Source organism: Aptenodytes patagonicus, chromosome 7, assembly GCF_965638725.1.
Source record: "Aptenodytes patagonicus chromosome 7, bAptPat1.pri.cur, whole genome shotgun sequence".
NCBI lineage: Eukaryota > Metazoa > Chordata > Aves > Sphenisciformes > Spheniscidae > Aptenodytes > Aptenodytes patagonicus.
This window is the reverse complement of record NC_134955.1, coordinates 69217917-69239030: the sequence shown is the minus strand read 5'-3', so window position 1 is coordinate 69239030 and position 21114 is coordinate 69217917. Positions and strand designations below refer to the sequence as shown.

At 42.6% G+C, this 21114-nt stretch overlaps 2 protein-coding genes across 3 annotated transcripts in view; one reads left to right on the top strand and one right to left on the bottom strand.

Moving 5' to 3' along the window:
* The window catches only part of WDHD1 (WD repeat and HMG-box DNA binding protein 1), a 30220-nt gene extending 19798 nt beyond the window's left edge, over positions 1–10422 (bottom strand). The window contains exons 1-7 of the mRNA XM_076345723.1: positions 10402–10422; positions 9778–9866; positions 8073–8184; positions 5089–5240; positions 2766–2877; positions 2169–2219; positions 230–325 (exon numbers count right to left, since the gene is read on the bottom strand). Coding sequence (XP_076201838.1) covers positions 230–325; positions 2169–2219; positions 2766–2877; positions 5089–5240; positions 8073–8184; positions 9778–9854 — 600 coding nt within the window. The 5' untranslated portion in view covers positions 9855–9866; positions 10402–10422. The remainder of the gene's footprint in view (positions 1–229; positions 326–2168; positions 2220–2765; positions 2878–5088; positions 5241–8072; positions 8185–9777; positions 9867–10401) is intronic.
* A 214-nt stretch (positions 10423–10636) lies between these two features.
* Positions 10637–18958, top strand: SOCS4 (suppressor of cytokine signaling 4). 2 transcript variants are annotated; one of them, XM_076345720.1, is made up of 2 exons: positions 10637–10856; positions 17105–18958. In XM_076345720.1, the coding sequence occupies exon 2, from the start codon at positions 17204–17206 to the stop codon at positions 18512–18514; it is 1311 nt and encodes a 436-aa protein (XP_076201835.1). In that variant the 5' UTR covers positions 10637–10856; positions 17105–17203; the 3' UTR covers positions 18515–18958. The 2 variants fall into 2 exon arrangements, with proteins under 2 accessions (XP_076201835.1, XP_076201837.1); XM_076345722.1 differs by lacking the exon at positions 10637–10856 and adding an exon at positions 11558–11575.
* Positions 18959–21114: the final 2156 nt, after the last annotated feature.

The window sequence follows — 21114 nt, the reverse complement described above, 5'->3', positions numbered from 1 at the left end:
GCGGCATGACTGTTTAACATTGTGTTGGGCTGACAGCTGGACTACTGCCAAACGCAGTCTGGAGCTTCAACAAGTAACCATTTCCAGGCTTTTCCTAAAAGTGCACTTCACCCCAAATATTTTCCTTAGTCCCCGGAGCTGCAATTTGGGCTTGCCCAGATTGAATTCTACTGTTGGACTCTCAAAGACAAAAGAAGGATTAAGATGTGGCTAAAACAATGTCGCTTACCTTCCCACTGCCAGGTTGCCAGCCAAGCCTGCATATTGATTTAGCGTTTATCACATCATTACATTTCTGCAGCAGCGGCCAGCTTGTCGTGCATGTCTGAAAACAAAATACCAAAAACATGAGTTTTCTCGCTCTGTGAAAAATCTACTGTACAGTACAAATTCTTAAAGGAAAAGCGTGGAAAAAAAAAAACCTAAAAGGAAAAAAGATATACCATTTTTGGAACTGAAATAATCTCTTTCATCCAAATAAAATGGTACATACTGCCTTAAAAGAAACCAAACTGAAAAAATACCTTGCCAATATAGATCTGAAACTATTTTAATGACAATACAACTACTTGTAACAAATAAGATTACAGAACAAGTGTTTTTAATCAAGTACAGAACAAATGAGCTCACATATTTTTAGGTTATAGAGAAATCCGGCCAAAATGCATTTGTCAAACCCAGATCAACTGCAGCAAGGTGACACACATCAGCCTGAATCTCGCCACAGCAGTATGAAGAACGAATGGCTATATTCTCAAATTACGGCACAGATACATACATCATACTGCCACAATCCTAGGAGACTCTTAGTGTAATTGCCCCAAAAGGCACCTGCTGTCAGTCTGGATCACGAGATTTCACGTTAGAAGCACGCTTTTGTTTTAAAAAAGCAGCAATCCACAAGTGTGGGGGTACATTTTCAACTCTACTTACAGGAATAATTCCACATGGATTCTTATTCCAGTCAATGGCATTTAGCAAAAATAATCCCACATAGATACGCAGAATTGCCTTATTAAAACGTTCACTTGAAACCTCTTTTCAAGTTCCTTAGAGTTCCAAGAGCAGAAACTAAATTTGATTCTCTCACTAAATCTAATTTCATACAGGCCCTGAACTATTTCAGCCAAATACTGTATTTCTAATAAATTATGTTCTTCAAACTGTGATTTGCATCCTTCTTCTGAGAAATTGTTGTGAAGTTTGTAATAAACAAACAAAAAAAAGTGGAATAGCAAGCCCCTTGTCCATAGCCTTAAACTCATTCAAATCTAAAAGGTTGAAATGCACTGAGCTGAACCTCGAATCCTTAGAAGACGAAGTATGTGTGCCACAGGCAGAGAGCAGAAGAAACTGAAGCAACACTGTGTCCAAAGTCCCCTATCAAAGAAAAATGTTATCATCATGGGCATCACCTCAGTGATCCTGGCATGTGAAATCCATCTCTCTTCCCAATCTCAGGTCAAAGTAATCGCGTTCCTATGATCAAGGCTAACCAACCAGACCACTTCTAAAAGAAGATACTGTGCAGCATCTCGGAGCATTATTCCACCTTCACCAGTCAGTCTACAATCCTGAAAATTATTCATTATTTCATAGGAAGCTTGGTAAAAATAAGTAAAGAACAAAATACACCTAGATAGTTGTTTATTAGAATAAAAATCCTTCCTTAACCCTGAAAGCAATGAGCTGAAATTGCGATACAAGGAATCCTTCGTCAATTGCTGCCTTTACACAGAAGCGTTATTTCTGAACATGCTGAGGACAAAACACAATGTTGGCCAATGAAGAAAGATGAACAGAAGAAATCAGGGCTTCCACAGACAGGAAGAACAATCCTCAGCTACCCAGGCAACATTTCATAATCAGGCTTTGGAATTTCTCCCAGAAGTAGATAAAAGCATTCTGTAAAGCGTAGTTAGATTTCTTCCCCAAAAAAACGAATTCACCATCCATTTTTTCAGGTGCTCCAGTGCATAGCTACCCTTTTACTTGCACAAGAACTTCAGATATAAAGATTTTGTAAATACTAGCAGCAGCTACTGATGACATATCATAAGACAAGAAGCATTTATTCCAGTAGGGTTATTCCAGTCCAGCTCTTCTCGCTGTCTGTGAAATCCTGGATTTCTTATGAAACACTTAACTTTGAAAGGCAGGCCTTTTACCTGATCTGCGATTTTCCATACTCTGACAGAACCATCACAGCTTGCCGATGCCTACGGAAGAGATTTTTGTAAACACATTAATAACTAAAGACATAGAGCAATTAATGCTACAAAATTGAAAAAAATCCCTACAACCAATGCTACAGACATACAATATATAGGCAGTTTTAGAGAGAAAGCATCTCTGTTTAAACCATTTTAAGACTTAAAAGTTTCTAGTACTGTCATCTTGATAATTGTACGTGACTCCAAGTTACTGTAATTACAAACCCTCATACTTCAAGTGAGCTGATTATCCGCAAAAGAGGCTCAAAATTAATATTAAATTTCTTTAGTGAGCCATCTTTTCCCCTCTAAAAGCAGATTAGCATTAGATTCCAGAAGAACACAGACAGTAATTGAGTAGTAAAGCAAAGACTGAGTTCTCCTGGGAGGCAACAAGTTGTCACACATTCCATCATCAGTAAGGTCAGCTGAAATGAAGTAGTCTCATGTGCCCCATCGCTGACTTTTTTTTTTTTTTAAAAGTATGTATTTATTTTCTTTCCCAGGGAAAAGGATATTCAAAGTAGAAAGCAAACAAGAAAGTGTTTTTACCAGGTAAACATCCCTGGGGTCAAAAGACAGGCTTAAAACAGGAGCATCGTGTCCTCGCAATGTTTTCTGCTTGCTGCTATCAGTCACCTCCACAACTTTGACCATAAAGTCACTGCAGATCACAACGGCACAGACATAAAAGTATTACATTGGCATCAACGATGAAAAACTATGTGTTTATGGCAATAAAAACTGGGCAGTAAGTATCTTTTGGGGAAGTTATGGCTCTCAACACTGTATGATCTAAGGGAAAAAGAGAATCTTGAGGCTTACCACAATAGGAGCAAAGCCAGATTATCTTTATCAGAAAATAATTTTTGTTCATGTCAAAGTTCATCAAATATGGGTGCTCTTTGAAGAGGATATTATGTACACGACCATATACCTGTTTAATATAATATTCTAGATGACCTAATGAAAACCTCTGCTTAGATACCAGAGAGCTGACTTAACAAGAACTCTGTTGAATGGGACCGATATTCATTACTACGATTATTTGGCCATGTGGTTTTTAAAAAAAGATAGAGCAAGTAATTTATTTTGTGATGTTTTTAACAGGATTTTTAAGACCATTTAGTGTCTCAGAAACAGTAATGGATTTTTTTACAACTTTATTCCCTCCTTCAAAATTACAGACATCACTGCAGTTTAACTCAAAATATCAATGCTAACTTCTAAGCCAAAGAGCTCCTGTGACAATCTTTCAGTACCACTCCCTCTCACACTTCATTGCAACACCCTCAGAGAGAAATTTAATTTTAGGACCTAATTCTATAGGGTTAACCATTACTTTAACTATATTCAGAAACACAACCTCAGTTTTGTCAACTATCTGATGCTAACCAAACAGTCATAAAAGGAAGTCTATAAGCTGTATTGCGAGACAACTAAAAGTATGTTAGCCCTCTTAAACAATGCAAGACAACTTAAAGAAAAAAAACAGGCAATAGGATATTTTTTGTTTATTTGAGAAGCCACACAACTGTTTTTCAAATAGTTCACGTGAACTTTGGCAGCCAGCTGGATGTTAAACTTTTATAAAACTGAAGTTTACAGACTTCATGTAAAAAAATGGAGAAATCTGTGACAACCAAAAGCAATTCTTCTTAGCTGCATTCCTTCACTTCATGGCTGCCACCTTCTCCTTCAGTACGTTACAGAAGACCTCACTGAGGGGTGGCCTCACAGTCTCACGAGCTCTTTTTCCTAACGTGAGGGCCCTGGTCAGGCTGCAGAAGTACTGGGTTTTTGTAAAAGTTTTAGAAACAGAAAAGAGTTTTGCCGTCTGCCTAATCTCTCTAATCAAAGTCAGATCCTGGGGCAGAGCTGTTCCCTCAGAAACAAGCACTGGCAAAGGGCCCAAACTCATGATCCCTGTCAGATTTAGAGATTAGAGTGGTTACTGCCCCCAGCTGTCCAGCCTCCCAGTTTTGGTGGAGCTGGTGTGTCTGCTCCGCAGCTGCCAGAGTTCACAGTCCAGCACATTCATCCAAATTGCTTTCTAGTTCAATTCACACTTAGAGGAGCTAGGGAGCAGATGCAACGCTCTGCCGTCTCTACTGTGGGGATGGAGGGCAAATTCCAGCAGAGAAGCAAGCAGACAGCCTGGGTTAGCTACAGCTGCCCGGAGTTTTCACCAAATCCAATTAAGAATCACCTGAGCCTTAAATAAATGGGGAAAAAAAAAAAATTGCCTGCTTGCTATTTTGCCATCTGTGTTAATGGAATAGAGTATATTACATAAAAGCAAACACGCTGCCCTACGAAATTAACTAACTATGCATTTAATTCCCCTCAGTCAAGTCTTGCAACTGTCATCTGTTATCATTTGGCAGAATGGTGATGATACTTATGCCAGAGAATGACTCAAAGCTCTCGCACAAATCAGAACCCATCTAACTTCCGCGTATGTATATACATCTGCGGCACCATGATCCTGAACAGTCAGGACATTATCTTTAGCGCACAGTAACAAAATCCTTGATGCTGCAGTGAGATCCATATGGGCGAACACTTATGCTTATGCATTATAGGACTGAAAGCTGAAAACACTCAAGCCTCCTAAAGAAAAGGAATTATTTCACAACACCAGATTTCCATTTAAAATTATTTGGTGGATCAAGTATCTCTCAGAGCGTTGTTTCCTAAAGTCCTTTTCATTCCTTTCCTCCCCTCCACCCCCAGAAGGCATTTTGCAATACTTTAAAACCCTCAGAAGTATGTGGATTAATGACCTCATTGGTAAAAAAGAAAAAATCAGCATGCAAGGAAGTTGCCAGATTTTCAACAATGGCAATGCTTTTCCTTATCATGCACAGATTACCTAGATCCAGCAGCAATTTTGGTACCATCGCTATTAAAGATGACATGGTTTGCATTCATGGTGAAACGGGTAAGGATGCCATCTGGAGCTCCTTCAGGAAATGTATGTATCTGAACAGTATTGTTTGATACTGCTGTGATCAATCTTCCATTCTAAAAACAAAATCCATCATAAAATTTGTTAGTTAAAACACATTTATGTCCACGGAGCCAAAAAAATTGCTCTGATGTGCCTAATATTTGGGCAGATTAACTTTAGTAGTCCCCAAAGAGGTCTGACAGTAGGAGTAGTAGGGGAAATATTCTTTTAACTTGTATTTCTTCTCCCAAAAATGCAGACAAGCACAGTAACTTTAATACTTTATCACTTTAACCAAACTATTCAAAACTAGAAAAATTATTCTCTTACTTTCGGTCCTGTAGAAACACGCTGCTAGATTTAATACTGAAACTCAAGTTGCTTCAGCAGATTTAAAATCCATTATGCTAACCACATGGCAATTTACTGCATCAAGACCTTCCCAACTTGTATCTTTACTAAAATAATGAATACTCACAAGTCACTAACGAATTTCAAAGAGAACTAGCCAATCTTCTGGTGGATGGAAAACTCACTCCTTTTACATAAGCAAGAAAGCTCTTAGAACAGGAAGGCTCCTGCATCCTATTTAGATGAATATGCTGCAGTATCAGGAGAGGGCACCCTCGGATCGAACTTCTCAGTTAAATGCCACCGGGGAAAGATGAGAAGTTCATGAACTATAGCTTAGTTCTTTTCAGAAAACAGAAGGCAGACGTTTACTAAAAATGAATCCAGATTAAAAGAAGTGCAAAAGAAAAGAAATAATTATCCTATACTTGGAAAAGTAATATCTCTTCTTCAAGTGACAATACTATCCCTCAGTTGTACGTAGCAGTAAGTTTTTGAAATATATAGAGAAATGCCTTATTTTCTCGAGGGTTTTTTTGTTTGGGTTTGGGGGGGGATGTTGCTTTTTTTTTTTTTTTTTTTTAAGGTGCCTGATGTTATAGTAAAAATCCTGAAGATAAACAAAGCAGCAGCCAGTACTAAATAACCTAACTAAATAAGAGATGAGATTTATTACCTAGATTACATTGACATCTCAGATCAGTTCCTCATGATGTTTTCGTTAATGAAGAATAATTTTTTAAATAAGATCTCCTGAAGTTAAGTCTCACAAAGCATTCTTAGTCTCACTGTTTAAAAATACAAAATCCCTCAGAACTAAAAGCACTTTACAATAAACTTAAGACCACAGGATTTTTCCTACTGGTATCAAAAATTAAAACCAGGATTTTCCCTCCTCTATTCATTAACACTTTTAGCAATTTCTGGCTCGGCCACTGATTTGCTAAGAAAACTCATTCAAGTCACCCCACTCGGTTTGTGAAAAGATAAGTAACGCGATGAAAATCGACAGCAAAATACCCTAAAAATCAATGATGAAAATAGATTATACAGGTATTGAGGAATAGATACATGATGTGTGTTAAAAACGATGTAAGAGGTTTCACTTAAGGCAGTAGTTCTGAATAAGTTTCAAATGAATATTTTTAAAATATAATACATATATGTTAATTCTCATTTATTTCCTCTTTCATACTCCTCTCCAAAATCACAAATAGTTTAAAAACAATTTAAAAAATTTCCTTTATCACTGCAAAGTTAACTACACGATATCTGAAGAACTGATACAGACTTCTGGAATTCCTCTCTTCTACAATTGTCACAAAGACAGCATTTTGGACCTTCCGTTACTAATGTAATAGAACAATTGCACGTAAAGGAAATACTGTGAGAATTCTCAAGCTAAATACATGAACATGCATAGTAAAAAGAATTATTTTCTATTACACAAATTCATATAGGTAACTTATTTGCCTTGGTTTTTTACAAATAACGACTCCTGAAAGATCTACTAAAAGGAACTGCCTTGACATTAAAACAAACAGGGCAGGTTATGCTTCAAATGCCAGGCAGTCGGACTACAGAACTGCCTCTAGTCAGCATTCTCACAAATTCTTACAACTTATGCAAGCAAGAATCCTGTTCTCTTCTGACTTTGAGTATGGTGGGTCAGAGGCATCTTTGGGCTAAACAACAATTTTGAGAGCAAAATATCAACCAATTATAAAAAAGTATTACCAAAGCATTACCAGACACTGACTTTGTGAAAGTAGTTTTTGACTAATACAGCTTAAAATTCCCTGGACCTTAAAACAGGCCCACATAAAACAACCTCTTGGCTCTTTTTCCTAACGCTTGATGATCACATCTTACGCTGGGAAACTTTTTGCAACTCGCATTGCGAGAAAACACTGAAACAGCCTAAAAAGTTCACTGCACAATTAGCTTAATCTGCTGGGTTTGTTTCTCAGAAAGGAGATCAAAGTCAGAAATGAGTATAACTGAATGCGAAGAAAGAGGAGGAAAAAAAAAATTACAGAAGTTTAGTATAAGGAATAATTCCTCTGCAATCCTGTATGGGGTAAAATGAATTGTCAGAAGTAGTCTCGATTTACATAAAATACTTCATTTAGTTGAAATAGTCAAAAAGTCTATAGGCACATTTAATCGATTAAATTTCTGTGTATTTCAGAAAATTATGTTTTCAATGCTTTAATATTTTCACTCAGACATAAAGGTAGAATATGTTCATATGCTCAAATTTAAACCCCTGCCGCTCATTAAACAGCATTCAATTTATTTTGTCCATACATTAATCTGAAGACAAAGATCTACATATTTAACATACATCAGACAGAGGTCTACATATTTAACATACATCAGACTGAAATGCGTTATATACAGCATTATTCTTGCCTTTTCCTGTATATTATCCCAGCGTATGCTTAACGTCACCCACACAAGCAGCATCCCCGAGCTTGAAAATCCAGCACCTGTACAGTCATGTATCAACACCAGCATGACAAAACTTAGAGGAGTTCTGTTAACGACGATACCTTTAGAGCGCATGAATAGGCCTTTTCTCCCACATTAATGGACTTCGGATCGTCATCATCCAGGTTTTCCCAAATCCTAACATCTCCATCACTGCCACAAGTTACAATGCAGCTGCGGAAAGACACAGGCCTTGTTAACATTCAGGAATGGAAAGGACAGCCACCGTGACTTTCAATCCCAAAATGAAAATGTTACTAAAGTGTTAGGGCTTTTTTAAAACTGCAACACAAAACCTACTATGCAATACAGCGAACACCTACATTTATTATGTCTAAGTAACTTATTAAATCTGGGGGAGAAAAGTCACGTCTGGTAGCATAACGCAGTACCTTGAGTCTCCGATAACTACCTAGGCCTGGCACTCATCTGAACTGACCCTTAGATATTACCGGTCAACCCATTTTTCTCCAGGACCTCGAGCGAATTTTTCAAAGGACTTAATTCGCACTCATTTCGCCAAGAACTGGGCATTTAATTGCTTCTTAAGACTTTGAAAACTTACCTTACAGCTGATTTCAAAGTTGAGGGCAAAACTAAGAGCATTAATGCGTACTTGACTGAAGTTTAACAAGCTTAACATGTTCCAGGCCTACAGAGCCCTTAAAAAATAGTTAATACGGAATTCAAGTTGGCTGGAGTTAACTTTCACAATTTTAATGCAGTAAACAATTACCTGAAGTCACAGAGCAAATATACAGAAGTTTGCCCGGAATTTTTAATTAAAGACATCATGAATCTATAATCAAGCCTTGCGTTCTTTTTTCCTAAAGCTGTTTGCAGTCCCAAAAAATTCCAATGAAACAGCAAAGTGTTACAAAGCCAGTGGTGAAGCCGTGACATTGCTCCTCTTAGTTCTGTAAGGTCTGTACTTTGACAGCAACACAACACTCTTGGTATTGAATATATATCAATATATTGATATATATTCAATATATATTGCTGGGGAGTCCAGCAGTAGTGGACCTGTGGTATTTGGCAGATGCCTGCATCCTTTTTTAAACATTTGCATTGTAATGGCAAACAAGGCTTTTTGTGGTTTTGAGGGACTGTTATTAGACTAACTCTTAAGAGTAGTCTTTGTACCAAGGTTAATGGACTAAAGAAAGGAGTAAGAGAATATGGACTTAAACCATACTCAATAGATAAGACTTACTCCTTGAGTTCATTTTGAGAGGGCTTGTTTTCTGGTTTACCATTTATTTTTAACCAATAAAAAGGTAATGGCAAATATTTAGTTTATTTTTATACATTCAAGAACTAGCGCAAGAATAACCAGAAAAGATAGCAAGCCCAATATTGGATTTCTTCAACTGTATTTTTAATTTCTTAGTGCATATGTGAACATATTTACTCCCACACTACATTGATTTCTGCTAGATTCTATGAAGTCACTCTTATAAAAAGTGCATATAGAGTTTTTATATATATACGTACATACTATCTATAGATACATATATATATGCTTACATTTAAGTTATAAATCAATCACTTCAAAACTCAGGGCATCACAATACGTCATAAAGCCAGTTCTCAACACAGGCAAAACCCAAAGGATTTGCCCGACCAAGCCAGGCCATAAATCCATCCCAGCATCTCACGCAGCAGTGGCTGGTACAGAAACTCCTGAGAAAGCAACAGCCAGGAACAAGACCATCCCTCCCCCGGGTTACACTTCACCGGGGTCCCTCGGATTTCGGCGGTTACCTCCCAGTGTCATCGAAGCAGACGTCCGTGTGGCCTTCGGTGTGGCCGTACCGCATCGGCTTTTGCGTGGAAGGCATCTTCGCTCTCACCTGTTTATTTACGGAGGACAAAAGGGGGAGAAATAAAATAAATTTTAAAAAGAAAAAGCTTCGGGAAGAGCCTCAGACGGCAGGGCAAGGTCAGAGCTGCTGGGACACCCACCCACCCACCCAGCCACCCACGGGGGCTGGGGACACGGGGCTCAGCCCCCAGCCCTGCCCCGCTCGGCCTAAGCGGCTTACGGCCCGGCAGATGTTGGACACGGCGCCCGCACCTCCTCGCCTCGGAAGGGCCCGGCCGTGGAAGCGAACCAAGAAAGAAAAGGAGGGGAAAAACGGGTCACGGGAGGTCGGAGGGGCGTGGGGTGCCGGGGGCCTGTCCCTCAGGCACCTCAGCGCCCGGAGCAGGCCGAGCCGAGCCGAGCCGAGCCGAGCCGAGCCGGGCCAGGCCGCCCGCCGGCTCCTGGAAGGGACCCCCCCCCTCCCAGTCAGAGGCTGCGGCTCCCCCCGCGCCGGGAAAGGGGTCCGCGCCGCCCGCCGGGGCGAGGGGGAGGCCCGGGGTCGCGCCACCTTCCCGCCCGCTCACCGCGCCGGCCCCGCCGCCCGCTTCGAGCCTTCCCGCGCTCGGCCCCGCCGCGCCCGGCCCCGCCGCCCAGCCCGCCCCGAGGGCCGGGCCTGCCCCGTCAGAGCCCGGGGCGGGGCTGCGCGCAGGCGGGGCTGGGGCCGGCCCCGGCCGGCCGGGAGAGCGAGGATGGCGGCGGCAGGCGCGGCGGGGGCCGCCTCGCAGCAACTCCGCTCCGGCGGGTGAGGGGACCCGGGATCCGCGCCGCCTCACCCCGGCTGCCGCCGCGCTGCCCGCCGCCTGTGGGAGCCCGCACGCCGGCGGTCGCGGAGGTGCCGGTGGCCTTCCTCCTCCTGCCGTCACCCCCGACGCCTCGCCCGCCGCGGGTCAGGCCGCCCTGCCCGGCTGAGGGAGCGACTTGGGCGGCGAGCGGCTTCCCCGGGGAGAGCAGCGCGATCGGCCGCTCCCTCCGGACGATCGTAAGTTGGGGTCGGGAGAAGCCGGGCGGGCGGGTGACGGCTGAGGCGGTGTCAGCCGGGGTCTGCGCCCCTGTCGCCGGGGTGGGCTCCGTCCTCGGTGGGTGTTCACTTGTCCTGTGAAAAACCCTGTGTGGCTGCATCCCCGATATACGTATCTTAATGTATAGAGTGCGTATATATTTACTGTATATACTTAACGTATATCTGTTTAGTGGCAGTCCCTCAAGAGGCACAGGGATGGCAAGGAAAGCCCAAACGAGGGGCGCCCCCCGCTTAGCCGAAATCCCCATTGCAGCGAAGCGTTGCAGAGGGGCCGGGGCGTGCTCTCGCCCGAGTAAAGGCTGCAGGGTCAGACCCCTTTGGAGATCGTTATGGTAATCACGGAATTGCGCCGTAATTACAGCCATCCCGATGCGTGTGCTAGATAGAGCCGGCAGCGGTTGTAGTTAGGCAGGTAGCGATTGCGCTGCAAAAATCATTAAGCTTTCGTGTGCCGAAAAATAGGAAGAAAGCGTCGTGGTTTATTTCTCGAAGGACAGAAAAACGTTAAGAGCTTCGACATACCTGAAATAAGGAGAAAAAAATCCGAGTTAGCTGTTTTCCCTTTATGTAGCTTTAATGATCTGGCCCAGTTTGTTCCTGCTTCTAAGAAAAATTGCTTCCAGGCAAGACCGTTTTATCTTCAGTTTTGCCCAGCAGCGGAGTTATCAGCGGTTGGGGTGAGCAGAGTGATTTATTTATATTGGAAATGTGGTCGGGCTCTCTTTAACAGTCACATTGTTGGTACTCTCATGAATGAGTGACAGGATTACAAAGCAGGCACGCTTCTTTTAAAAAAAAAAAAATATATATATATGCCCAGATTTCATTGTTAAACCATGTGGAAGCTGTGTAGAGACATGTTTTCCATGGGTGTATCCTGACGTATTTCAGTAAATCGTGATTTCTGGCGTTCTAGCAAAATGTTTCGAGCTGAACCGCTTATCAGATGAGTGGGAAGACCAAGCTATTCTTACAGCAGCCTTATTGCAAGCCGCTGCCGGGGACGGAGACAAATGCACGCAACTGTATTTATTTTTCTTTATTGTTTTAATTTGCAGAAACTCTCGTACAAACTGCACCTAAAATATTCTACAATATAAAAGCCGCTTTAAGTTCAGTTCTGTGCGATAACTAAATTCATTGTCTGGAGGCGCTACCTGCTGGGATAACTCTTTGAACAGCATGGGAAAATTGAGGGGAGGTTGTTCGGGGGGTGGGGGATCCCGTGGTCACTTGGCCAAGGGACTGCAGGCCCAGTGGCTTTGTCACATCCGAAGTGGCACGGCATCAAATGCAAGGTTATTCTTTAAATCCGGTCGGGAACTCAACCTGCTGCTGACTTGATTAATAGGTGTAAGTGGCTGCGAGCGGAGCGGCAGGGCGGGAGCCGGGAATCACGCTGCTCTCCTGTTCGGTTTCTGGGTGGAGCACGAAGTGTTGGTCATGGACCATAAAGCTTTTACTGATTTAGTGCTGCTGCGGTCTGCCAAGCGCTGCGTGCGTCTCTCCTGCAGCACATGAGCAGAGTTTCATTAAAGCAGTACATACGAGCAGCCCTCGCCTTTGGCACCTGCTTCCAGATCACTTCTGCCTCCTGGGTGTGAATAAAATAGCCCCAGTGTTGGGGTTAGGGGGGCAGGGGCATGCCCCCCTCCTCTTACAGTTCTGGGGGAATACAGACCCCAGATGAATCAAGGGTATTTCCAAGTAAGAAGTATTGTAGGTTATAATTGGTATCCTTAGACAGTAATTTTCTTGTGTGTGTGTGTGTGATTACTGCTTTAATTTGCTGGAAGGGTCTCTGGAGTCTAGGTTAGGTATTTTTGGACAGTATCATAAATTAAAATAAACATAGTCAAAACTGAAGAAAAATAAGTTAAGACAGAGGAATTGAGACTTAACGCTATCCTTAATAGGTTGGGCTTTTTTCCAAAATAAGTCAATAACAGCTCAACTTCAGTGGAAGGTCAGGTTTTAAAATGCAGTCTCGCGGCCAAAATCTAATTGGGTGAAATTAATGAAAACAGCATGTGACCGGTGAGAATTTTTTTTAAATAACTTTTATGTAAGTTGAAAGAAAAAAGAAAAAGTACTCCAATTTATTACGGCTTGCTCTTCTCTCTCAGGATTTTATCAGCTCTAGAAGAATGTCAACTTGTATAACAATTCCAAAATTGATTTATTGTTCTTTGTGTGAGTCTCCTTTTCTTGTTTAATCAAAGGCATAATACAGCAACGCTTTGGCTTTTGTGTACTTGGACAGAAAACTTTCAAAGTATTTCCTTCACTAGAAGGGTTGTGCAGCGTGGGAGCACCAAAGAGGTGGTGGGATCTCCATCCTCAGATGTTTTCAGAATGTGGCCAGGCAGTGCCATGGCTTCCCTGAGGCCACGCTGGCAGCGGTCCCGCTCCGAGCCGGAGGGTGGGCTGGAGACCCCCCACCATCTGCTCCTTCGTTATACCAAAAGGGAAGCAGCTTGATGAAGAGGACTTGGAGGTACTGGGCTAGAGGCAAGGGTCCAGTGGCTCAGGACAGAAATATCTAGTTAAAAGCAATTCAGTATTTATTGAATAAACACAAAAAAAGGGTCTGTCTACGCTTACGGTTTTGATTCTCCTGTTGGAGTTACTGGGTATTTGCCGCTGATTTAATTAGACGTATGGTGAGGCTGTAACTGTCTTATCACAGTTGTTGATTGCAGCCTCTCTCTGGCTAGGAGGTAATATTGTTATTGCCTCCAAATAGCTACTAGATGCTGCTTTTGGTTTGGGCTTGAAGTCTTAGAGTCGAGGCATCAACGCTTGAAAGGAAAAGCATCTTGTGCAGCTGTTTGTGCCCCCCCCCCCCCCCCTGCAGCCTGGCGGGAGACGTGCCTCTGAAGGAGGGAGCTGTGCACGTTATGAAAACAACAACAAAAACCACCCAGCTCTCTGCTTGTCCTCAGGGACCGTAAGCTGTGACAGTGTTGGATAACCTTGAACTACAAGCCGGATCCCGTGGCCCGAAGTGAACTCTGCTTATCCCTGCACGTTGCTTTATCTCTGCCGTTTGCTTAGGCGGAAGAGTTTCAAGCGTAAGGGTTTTGTCAAATCTGCCCGCTTCTGAGATGCCTAAGGGTATCCCCGCATAGAAGGAGGCTTTTGTAAGCAGGAGACTAGTTGTATCTACCAAAAGGATCTCAGAACTGATGCGTGTAAGCTGCACAGTGCTGGACTCCTCCATTTAACCTTGCCCCGTAGGGAAAAGTACGCTCCGTGTTCCCTCTCTTTTATCCTTGCCCTTCTCTCCTGCTCTTTCAGTTGTGCTCCAGCCATTAATGGATGTACGGTGCACGGCATTTCCCTTGGACGTTTGCAGCGCAAGGAATAGCTGGGTTAGGTGGACAGCCTTAAGTGGTAATACAGCACTGAATGCCTCGCTGCCCTTTCTGCCTTTTTCTTTCCCACACCCACATTATTTTTGGTCCCCATTTTATTGGTGGGGCTGTGAATCACGGATTCGGAAGGGTATGAAGGCGTGACCCCTTAGCGTAATGCCAAACGGTGGGATTTGGGCACCTAAACACGCCGTGGCCAGCACGTGTTTCAGAAGGCAGCTTGCCTGCGAGCACGCGGACGTTTGTAGCAGATTTGGAAACCAAGATTTTTATCTCCCGAGTCTCAAGCTGACCACTGAACCATCCCTTCCTCTTCCTTCACAAGGTCAAGTTCAAACCTGGCTTTAGTAGGATGACATCCCTTTTTCTTCATTTCTTCCATGCTCTTTTCACGGGTCTAGTGTTATGTCTGATTAGCAATTACTGCTCTGATGTGGCAGAATTGGCGCCTCGGTTCCGGCAGCCTTCAAACCCCAGGGAAACAGCCTTCCGTGTTGCTGGCTAATGGTGCGTGTCTTACAGCATCACGTGCTATTTCTCCAGTTTAAGTTTCAGGGTTCAGGTACCACTAATGATTCGCGATAGAAGAAAGGTAGAGAGTAGAAGGTGGCTTTACAGTTAAATACAGCAGCAACCCAGAAATGACATAAAACACTGAGCTTATTTCAGTGGCAAGGCTGAAGTTAGGAGATAACGGGCCTTTTCAGCACTTCTGGGTTTTGTACGTTTTGCAGTTTTTAATTAAAAGCCCATATTCCGCGTATTCTTATTCCTTATATGGGCTGGATGTGCAGAATGAGATAATTGAAGGTTTCAAAAGCAATTGCAAACTGTCGTATCCTAATTTTTAAGTACTTGCCCTTGCAGCCTCAATGATCTCTCTCTGTCCAATTAAAAATCCCATATATAGAGAGTTAATGTATTTTACCACAGGATGAATCTACAATAACTTTTTGTCTTCAGTTACTTCAGATTATCACCAGGGTAAATGCGATTGCTTTTTTTCCTCCTTTTTAATTGTGGAGAAGATTCAGTGCTCCACTCTATTTGTTTCCGGATGAAAAATATCAATGTTACAAAAGCAATCAATGAATCTAGGTCTAAATAAAGGTCTTTCGGGTCTCATATACAAATGTTGCCTTTCTCCTATCTGCATTGCATCCTGCAATGTTTCCACTGAAAAGTGGTTTGCAAAATCCTGAGAGAAGAAAAAGAAATCTTTATTTTAAGCTTTGATTTGTCATTTTTGGAATATGGACCCCGTTCTGTGATTCCACTTGGTACCAGTGAGGTACTATTCATCTACATTGCTCTAATGCCAGGTTTTTTTCAACATATTTGCAATATTTAACCTATCTTACCCCCATTCTACATTTCTGCCTCTCCTCCCTTCCCCTCCCTTTTCCTTTCCCCCACAGCTCTCAGGTCTGTGGGTTGTAAATAAGGAATGCAATGTCAAAAATTCCTGGGTGAAAGTTACATCTGGGATGCATTTGGCCCACAGATTGCACGTAAGCCTTTTGGCACGGCAGTCTTATTCTTTTACTGAAAGCAGAGGCTAGAACTCAGCCTGCGCAGCCCCGGGGGACCGCAGAGAGGTTGTGTCATGCTGGCTAATCCTGATGATGAGAATGGATTGAATGGAGAGAGGAAGTGGATGCCCTTTTCTTTTCCTGCTTAGTATTTACCATGTCAATTAGTTTTAAAAAAAAAAAAAAAAACCAACACAACAGAAAACCCACAGCCAAAAAACCCCAGTGGAATAGAGCAGCTGTACATCATTTTGGTGCAAAAGCATCATGGTACGTGATGGGAAGTATTTCTACATTCTGCCATGCCTCGGGAGAGTATAGCATACATAACATATTGCTATCTATGTACCTTGAAAAAAATCTGCTCTACTTTCAACTGAGTAATCAAGAGAGGATTTTTTTTTTTTTTCCTTTTCAAAGCGCAACATTCAAAAGGAAACTCTCTTATCTATTTGAGAATTCAGTACGCTTTTGGAAACAAAAGAGAATGAAATCAGCAACCGTAGGTCTCAGAGCAACACTGATTTTAATAATGTAAACTTTCTTCTCTAATGAGTAATAAGCAGTTCCATCTTTCATGGCCTTTTAAAATTGCTTTTAGTAAGGGACTGGATTTGTTTTAATCCTTTTCAGTATGTAAAGCCCCAGATATTTCAATCCCTTAGGGGCTCAGTATTTTCTAGCTCCGATTGAAAAGGCAGAGAAAAACAGCTTTCAGAAATTGACGGAATCTGTGACTGATACAATTTAATTTTTTTTTTATCCAGAGAGTGACCCAAAAGTGTCAGTTAAGAAGAAGATGTCTGGCATCCCACCCTGTGGATTAGTAGCAAACAGGCATATCATCTAGGTACAGTAGCTCTTTGTGCTCTGACCTAGTTGTTTCTGTTCTGGTTTGTTCTTTCTTCAAAGGTTATTTGGAAGAGGTGCAGAATTTGCTCAATAAACAGCTAAAGCAGTATCACCTGCCACGTGAAGTGCTTCCCTTTAAAATGGGCCCTAGCCCCATAGGATTGCCAACACCTAACACTGTCTGCTCTGCCGCGTAGGCAGAATGGATGCTCTAAAAACGCCTAAGATGGTTTATTCTGGAGGATGCTTTTCCCAAGGAAGGGTTAAGAGAGCCTTGTCTGGGATCAGGCCGGTATTTGTGGGGTGTTCTAGTGAATTCAGCTTGATCGTATTATTTGTACCTGGTTAGCAATTAATTGTCGCTGTTGTCCTGTATACACCTGCATTGGTCTTGTGTTGTGCGCATGCATAACTCTTAACTTAGCTGTGTTTTCTTTTTCCTTAGATACTTCCAGAAAGTGCCTCGAGGAAGCTTCCTCATGTAGAAAAATCCTGCAAGAAACACAGTGCGCTTTCTGGCAACTTGTGAAGCAAAGCTGTCAAAATGGCAGAAAATAAGGACAGTAATATTAAAAACGCAGATGTGAGACCCAAAAGCAGCCGGAGCAGAAGCGCGGACAGAAAGGACGGTTACGTCTGGAGTGGAAAGAAGCTCTCCTGGTCTAAAAAGAGTGAGCATTGTTCTGACGCTGAAACAGCAAGCGCTGCGGGAAGGTCAGGGACTAATTTAAGGAGCCAAGAGAGGAAGTATAGCTGCTCGTCTATCGAGCTGGATCTAGACCGTTCGTGTGGTCACAGGTTTTTAGGCCGGTCTCTCAAACAGAAGCTGCAAGATGCTGTGGGTCAGTGCTTTCCCATAAAGAATTGTAGCAGTCGGCACACCTCAGGACTGCCATCAAAAAGAAAAATTCATATCAGTGAGTTAATGCTAGATAAGTGTCCTTTCCCTCCGCGCTCGGAGCTAGCTTTTCGGTGGCACTTGATCAAAAGACATACAGCCCCTATAAGTCCAAAAGCAGAAGACTGGATAATTGCTGATTTATCCCAGCATGAGGAAAGGGAGGACCAGCTGCGAGACGATGAGATTGCCAACGGGGGAACAGACTCTCCCTCCCAGTCCTGCGACTTTACCGACAGCGGTTCCTCTAGGGGTGATTCGAGGTCTGAGTTGGTTACAGGTAAGGTGGTAAGGAGCAGTAAAGATGAGAGCGATATGGACTCCGACGATGAAGTTATAACACTGTGCACAAGTTCTAGAAAAAGAAACAAGCCCAAATGGGAAACGGATGATGAGCTGCTACGGATGGAAACACCTCCGAAATACCATACGCAGATTGATTATGTCCACTGCCTAGTCCCAGACCTCCTCCAGATCAATAACAATCCCTGCTACTGGGGAGTCATGGATAAATACGCAGCTGAGGCGCTGCTAGAAGGAAAGCCAGAGGGAACATTTTTGTTACGAGATTCTGCCCAAGAAGACTATTTGTTTTCTGTGAGCTTCAGGCGCTACAGTCGTTCCCTCCACGCGCGGATAGAGCAGTGGAATCACAACTTCAGCTTTGATGCCCATGATCCTTGTGTCTTCCATTCTCCTGACATCACGGGACTCCTAGAGCACTACAAAGATCCAAGTTCCTGTATGTTCTTTGAGCCGCTTTTATCCACTCCGCTAAACAGGACTTTTCCTTTTTCTCTTCAACATATATGTAGAACAGTTATTTGCAACTGTACAACTTATGATGGTATTGACGCACTTCCCATTCCTCCGTCGGTGAAGCTGTATCTGAAGGAGTATCATTATAAGTCGAAAGTTAGAGTACTCAGGATTGATGTACCAGAGCAGCAAAGCTAGAAAATATTTTTATGAAAGAATGAAATTGTCTCTAAACAGACAAATAGTGTGTTCAGTCTTTCTTCCTTCTAGGGTTTTTTTTTAATAGCAATTTTTTTTTTCTTTTTCTGCAGATTATTTACCACCCAAACTAGCCTCTGTCTGAGGCTTTTTTATCCAAATGTACTTTGAGTCTTCCCAGCTCTCTTTTTTAGAAATTATATTCATTGTGGGCTTTTGGTACTGTTCCCAAACTAGAGTTTTATGGAATTTCAGGTAGACTTTCCTGTATTTCTATAGATGGATAGTCTTTAGATCTAAAAAACCCTAAAAATCAGTTTTGAACTTGATCTGTCTTTTATATTGTAATTTACGTACATTGCTGACATGTTTGAAATAATGCACTGTTAACTAAAGATTGACTCCTCTGTATTTTCTGCATTTCTTTTAAAATGAGTGCTCTAGCCTCTGTGTGTGCGTGTGTATGTCCGTCCATATCCAATACAGTAAATTCATCAGTCTATTTCTAACATTACTATTCCTAGCAAAATGAAGTTTGAAAGAGGATACGACCTTTCTATAAATACATCCGGGGACTAAACAGCAGGGAGGGGAAAAACAATTCAAGTTAAGGACAACACTCAGTAGAGGAACAAACGTGGATAAACTGGTCGTGAAAAGATTTTGGTTGGAAAAGAGGAAGGCTCGTAATCGTCAGAGCAGCGGGGTTCTGGAACAGCTTTTCGTTTTGTATAATGGCAGTAAAAAGCAAACTACTCATAAACTGGGATTTGATCAGTGTCTGGAAGGGATAATGATATAGTTACTTATGGTAGATGGGGCTTGGACTTGGTAACTGTTTCTATGTTGCTATTTCATTATATGAAATACCCAGTTTTCACCATAGGAGCTGCTGCTTCTGTAATGATAAAGCATGGGGCGGGAGGGTGAGAAGGAAGATATTTCCTTAAAAATCTGCATATTAAACTATCTGATCTTGCGTGGTCGATCCTGAGGTGATAATGAATAACTCTCTTACTTTGTTGGGGGGGGGTTAATAGGTATAGTTTAAAAAAAAAAAAAAAGTCTGCAGATTTTTCTTGCAGTGCGAAGCATTTGGCCGAATGGCCTCCTGCCAAATTCCGTGTACGGGAAAACCATGCATGGGTAATGCTCCTAAAAGCATTGCTTACATTACACGGATAGGCAGATCTGCTGCTGAATTATTGGTGAAATCCCAGTGAGACTCAGTGGATCCGGGTTCAGGCGAGAAACTCTGTGGCTTTCCAGGCTGGCCTCGGGGTGCAGCTCCGGGGGGTGCGGGAGCGACCTGCAGTTCTGTTGTCTTCGCTTGCGTGCGCTTTATCTCCTCTCACAAAACTGGGCCCAGAACTACTCTGCCAAAAGTATGCGAGATGATGTAATTGTAACTACAACCACCGCACTGTTTCCTCTCCTTTGATCACAGGGAGCGTTTGCATCCTCTTGAAATGCTTTTGAAAGGGAGACCCCGAGCCTGCACATTACAAATGTGTTTAATTTCATGCATGCAGAAGATCTTATCAAAAAGCAGCAATTACCCCTGTGCGTGAGGTTATGCATGTGTGCAGGCTGGGAGCGGCGGCAAACAGTGCTGTAGAGTCTCGCTCCCAGATTGTAGACTAAGCAATATTTCTATTTGAATCTTTTAATTTCACCTTGTACAGAATCCTACGGATTTGTGGACATCAAATCCATCCTGCAAGCTGGGTACTCGGGAGTTACCAAGGAAGCTTTGCCACGCAACTCCGCCGGGGACCGGCTACCCTGCCCTTGCCCACCCCTCCCCAGCAGAGAATACCCTTTCCGCTAAACCGCTGTCATTGTGATGATGTAAACAGATTTCCAGGGACATCTGCTTAGAGACCAGCCCGTTTGTTTTCACTGTGTTTTAAATAAGTTTTGAACCAAAGTCTCCAGGGAGAAAATGCTAACACACCAGTCTGTCGCATCGCACATGGATGGATACGCTAAGGGACAAGCTCTCAGCTGCTGTAAATCAGCGTGGCTTTATTGATACGCTTATAACAGCTTATACCAGCTGAGATTCTCCCTCCTCCATATGCCAATGATAATTGTATGACTGATGTCAGGAAAATTACCCTTTTCTTCTGTAATCTTTTCCTCGTGCTGCTTCCATTCAACTGGCGTTGCCTTTTGCATAAATTGTATTTTACCAAGGACAGCTTCATACTAGTAACTATTTTTCCCTCTATCTATCACTGCCATTTTCCAAATACAAAGTGAGTGAGCACCAGGGATCATCTTTGCTCTGCTCTTTTACGCTGTGCCCGTCATGGTGGAATGGTGACTGTGGCTGCAGTACGAAGTAATAGTATCTGCTTCAAAATCTGACTTCACAGAGTGACGTCGGAGATACCTGCAGTCTGCTTGATTAAAATTCTCTTTCAGAAACTCTTAATTAGGGCAAAAAGCTCATAATTTTAGATAGAGATTAGCATTATTATTTTTATCGCAAGACCACAAAAAATAGATTTTGACCCAAAGTTGTCCTTGCTTTGGAAGTTAACAAAGGCCACCATCTCTTTCAAAATCAGCGAAGATTTTGTGCCTTCAAAAGG

What these genes read in the sequence shown, in the direction of transcription:
- SOCS4 (XM_076345720.1), top strand. Translation starts at nt 17,204, where the DNA reads ATGGCAGAAAATAAGGACAGTAATATTAAAAACGCAGATGTGAGACCC.